Raw genomic sequence first — 4,556 nt, forward strand, 5'->3', positions numbered from 1 at the left:
TTTACCTTGGTAACATGATATATTTACACAGATGGGAGCCTACTCTGGTAACATGGCACACCATCATGGCTGAAGATCAACCATAACAACACAGTACAAGTATTCCTAAACATTCTCAGCACAACGTTTGTAGAATATTCTTAACGTTGTATGAGCCCACACACCCAATGGATTTATAGATACTGAATATCTTTCTTTTATTACAACAGCATATTAAACAATTAAATAAAAAATTCATTTTCAAAGCAACACTATTGTGTATTTTGTGTATTTGTTACAGCCCTGAATCTATTCTATAACCCCCAGTTTCTGAACCCCTGACATAGTTTACTCTCACAGCTAGAAGCCTAGTGCAGTAGTGTGGCACACTAACACAGCCGAAGATTTACCATGGTAACATAGTATACACTCACAGCTGAAAACCTAGTGTAGTAGTATGGCACACTAAAACAGCTAAAGATCTACCATGGTTACACAGTACACTCTCACAGCTGGAAGCCTAATGTGGTAGCATGTAACAGTAACACAGTGAGCCTTGTGTAGTAGTATGGCACACTAACCCAGCCGAAGATCTACAGCGGTAACGTGGTATACTCTCAGAACTGGAAGAATAATGTACTAGCATAGTACACTAACACAGCTGAAGATCTACCATGGTAACATAGTATACTCTCAGAACTGGAAGTCTAGTGTAGTAGTATGGGACGCTAAAATAACCTAAGATCTAGCATGGTAACGTAGTCTATTGTCACAGCTTGGAGCCTAGTGTAGTAGCATGACACACTAACACACCTGAAGATCTACCATGGTAACATAGTATACTCTCAGAACTGGAAGTCTAGTGTAGTAGTATGGTACGCTAAAATAACCTAAGATCTAGCATGGTAACGTAGTCTATTGTCACAGCTTGGAGCCTAGTGTAGTAGCATGACACACTAACACACCTGAAGATCTACCATGGTAACATAGTATACTCTCAGAACTGGAAGTCTAGTGTAGTAGCATGGAATGCTAAAATAACCGAATATCCCCCATGGTAACACAGTATACTCTCAGAGCTGGAAGCCTAGTGTAGTAACATGGCACACTAACAGAGCTAAAGATCTACCATGGTTGCATAGTACACACTCACAGCTGGAAGCCTAATGTAGTAGCATGCCACTCAATCACAGCTGAATATCTACCATGGTAACACAGTGTAGTAATAAAACTGAAACACGATATCGTGGTTTTTGGATCTTCTATTTTCTGTTATTCATAGAAAATAGCTATTTTTGTTCTGCTATTTTTATAAAATTATTGTTCTTACTTGTACTTCAATTTTTTTAAGATATTGTTACATTTTATAAATTGGATATCATGAGCAGTCATAAAGGGAGTTAGGAACATTTTGCGTTTCCTTCTTCAATCACCTTTAAAAGTGTAGCAGTCAATAATATGTAGTGTAACTCCCCAAACAATTATCTATGAGTATGAGCAATAACAACAGCAAATCCATATAGGCTGTTTGTGTGGCCGTCAATGTGCAATAAAAACGTATTGAGAGTGTGAAAATAAACAGTCAAGAAGACCTATCAAATGTGGGGAGTCCTTTGAAGCTCACTTGGCTGGAATTATCTGAATAATAAATTTTGCAATTAGGTTTTTAGGAAAAAAGCCAATAATCTAATAAAATTACTTGAGTACCAACCTATAAAGAAACATATTTAATTCTTTTTATTTCAGTGTAAATTCTCATAAGGTTAATATTCATTTTTACAATATATATCCCAAAATGCTTACTTTTTCTAAAAATTAGACTAAGCGATGTAACGCAAGATAGTTGATATCGTTATTCTTTTATTTATTACAATATCAAGCGTTAATTAAACCAAATAAAACATTCATGATGTATGATAAAACTTTGTGTAATTAATTACATAATTTTGTTGTTATTGTTATTTGTCTGATGATGTCACATTAATATATATATATATATATATGTGTGTGTGTGTGTGTGTGTAGAAACTATGGCAACAGTTAAAACCATGTACATGATTTTATTGATGTTTAGATTAGCATAATATAAATTAATTGTTCTTTACGTTTTAAATTGCAAAATTTGTTGAATCAGTCATTTTTGTCTTCGTCCAATGAAGTTGCAACTAAATTAAATTAACACAAAGTACTGAATTGTACAATGAAGTCGTTTTACGAGAACAGGAATATTTGTAAATTAGTTTCACATTCTCATAATGGTAAATTTAATTTGCCACATCTTATCCTAAAGTGGTTAAATCTTCTGGTATGTTTTCACAAATAAACACGACTACATGATAATTTTATATCTTTTGTCTCGTGTCGATGAGACGTGCTAAAGTATTGTGATTTGCTTCAAATTCAAACGTGCACGATATTTAAAGTTAGCGAAAGCAAAGTATTTCTGTTTTCATGTATATCGTTATGCATAAAGTGAATCGGAAAATATAATGAAAAAAATGTAGTATCAAATATTAGCTGATCACTTGAAATTATTGGAAATGTGTTCGTTTATATGTAAATAAAATGAAACACGAGGAAACGTATACTATTGTTGACTTCTTTTATCACCTTATATGTGCATTTAATGAAAATGAACGTTACAAGTTGTAAAATGTTTGGCAAAATATTCACACTTTAAGAAAAAATCACGACAGTGAAACTCAGATGTAAATGTTTGGTTACTTACCTTCTTTTTTTTTTTTTCACACGAAATTCATAATGACCTAATCTCTAGTATATACTGTAATGATTAAAGAAGTAATGCATTATTAATCACTATAAATATAACTTGAATAACATGTTTTATAATATAGGTGATGCATAGCTCTCCTCAGTGATACGAGTGTAAACGATTTGAATAAGGTTCGCGATGACTGGTCGTCCAAGAAGAGTTTTCTGTTAGGTCCGTGCCAGCATCACCAACGGTAACAGAAGTATTAAGGGATTTGTTTTTAGTAAACTAGCGAATCCTCCAGGCATGCAAGCTTCCATGTCAAACGTGTAGGCGGCGCAATGCTCGTGAATTAGAGGACCAGATATCCTTTCAAGATGACGTTTGAAGAAAGTCCCTGCCTCATGACCGCAGTCAGCTGAGACGTAGGCGTACCTACACCGGACGAACTCTGTAAAGGCACTAGGGTTGAGAGAAGATGCAGAAAGGGGAAGAAAAATGAATATCAAATTTAAAGAAAACGTCTTATGAGAAATCAACAAATATGTATATATATAGAGAGAGACAAGTTAACATACAATGTTTGTAAGTAAGCACAAATCTACACAATGGGCTATCTGTGCTCTGCCCACCACAGTTAACATACACACATGAAGCTAAATAAATTACTTCAAGCATACACCTATCTCACAAAATATTAAACAATTTCAGCTATTACGTAGTTTGCAAAATCAAAGAAATACAACAACATGAGTGTTTTTAATTGGAAGACCTTGTTGAATAGTTCCCAACAGAATGCTTCTGCCTGGTTTAGGAGATGATGTTTCGGACTCTGTGCTTAGTTCTGTGTTGGGACTTCATGAAGAACTCAACACAGAGTCTGAAACGTCGTTTCAAAAACCAAACAGAAGTCAGAAGTGGTCCATATGAAATTATTCAACCCGTAATACAATTCCTAAAGCTTTCTTTAAAAGAACGAATACCTCCCTTTATCCAATGCCTTCCTGAAAACGTTCGAGTTATCGGTATATTTGATTGTGATTTATTTACAGTTATATTCTACGTCTACTTTACAGACATTTCGAACATATTTTTTGAAGACATTATCACTAATGAAATAAAACTATTGCTTTTATTCAATATAAATTATAGCTGTTAATAAATAGTTCAACTAACTGATATAAAAGACAGCGTGTGTCACGTCACGCTGAATTTCTCTTGACTTCTCGAAATAGGAGGAGTCATAAAAGCGAAAATGCATTTAACCAGATAGAATAGTTCGATTATTGTCTGCCCATTACGATTTTAGTGACGGAGATGCAAGGAGGTCATGAGGGTGGTGTGCCTTATAAGTGTAATGAGTGTTGGTATAATAAGCCTAAAGTAAAAACGTAGTGTGGGATCACCTAGCCTAGAGCCAGGTGCATAGAATTCATCATGAAAGTAAAAATATCAATTCAATTTTAAGCCTAAATCGTTTCTGAATATAACCATTTTCTGTTATATCACCAACGTTTTTAATTTAAAAACCAACAAATCGTTTTATCAACGGAGACGTTGAATTAAGAAGTCAACAAATATTTTCCAGTTTTGTTGTATATACATTTAATTTTATACTTTCAGTACAGAGACTAACAACAATATTAGGCTATACTTTTGTTGCTAAGCAACGTGACATAAAAGCAATTGTTAGAATATAGTGTTACCAAAACGCACTGGTTTTTCTCTATCTTAGAAGTTGTTAATCTATATACTACTAAAACTCTGAGATTGTTTGTTTGTGTGCTTGTCTCTAACTAGATACAGCAAAAAAGCTGCACAATAGCGCCATATTTGTAATGAAATGAGAATAGAAACAGAATAA

The 4,556-nt window shown here is 34.0% G+C and overlaps 1 protein-coding gene across 2 annotated transcripts in view; it reads right to left on the bottom strand.

Annotated features, from left to right (window-relative positions):
• Window positions 1–2,567: 2,567 nt before the first annotated feature.
• The window catches only part of LOC111085280, a 45,988-nt gene continuing 43,999 nt past the window's right edge, over window positions 2,568–4,556 (bottom strand). For both annotated transcript variants that reach the window (XM_022383090.1, XM_022383089.1), the window contains exon 5: window positions 2,568–3,154. In XM_022383090.1, coding sequence (XP_022238798.1) covers window positions 2,920–3,154 — 235 coding nt within the window. In that variant the 3' untranslated portion in view covers window positions 2,568–2,919. The remainder of the gene's footprint in view (window positions 3,155–4,556) is intronic.

Source organism: Limulus polyphemus, unplaced genomic scaffold (assembly GCF_000517525.1).
Source record: "Limulus polyphemus unplaced genomic scaffold, Limulus_polyphemus-2.1.2 Scaffold307, whole genome shotgun sequence".
Lineage (NCBI taxonomy): Eukaryota > Metazoa > Arthropoda > Merostomata > Xiphosura > Limulidae > Limulus > Limulus polyphemus.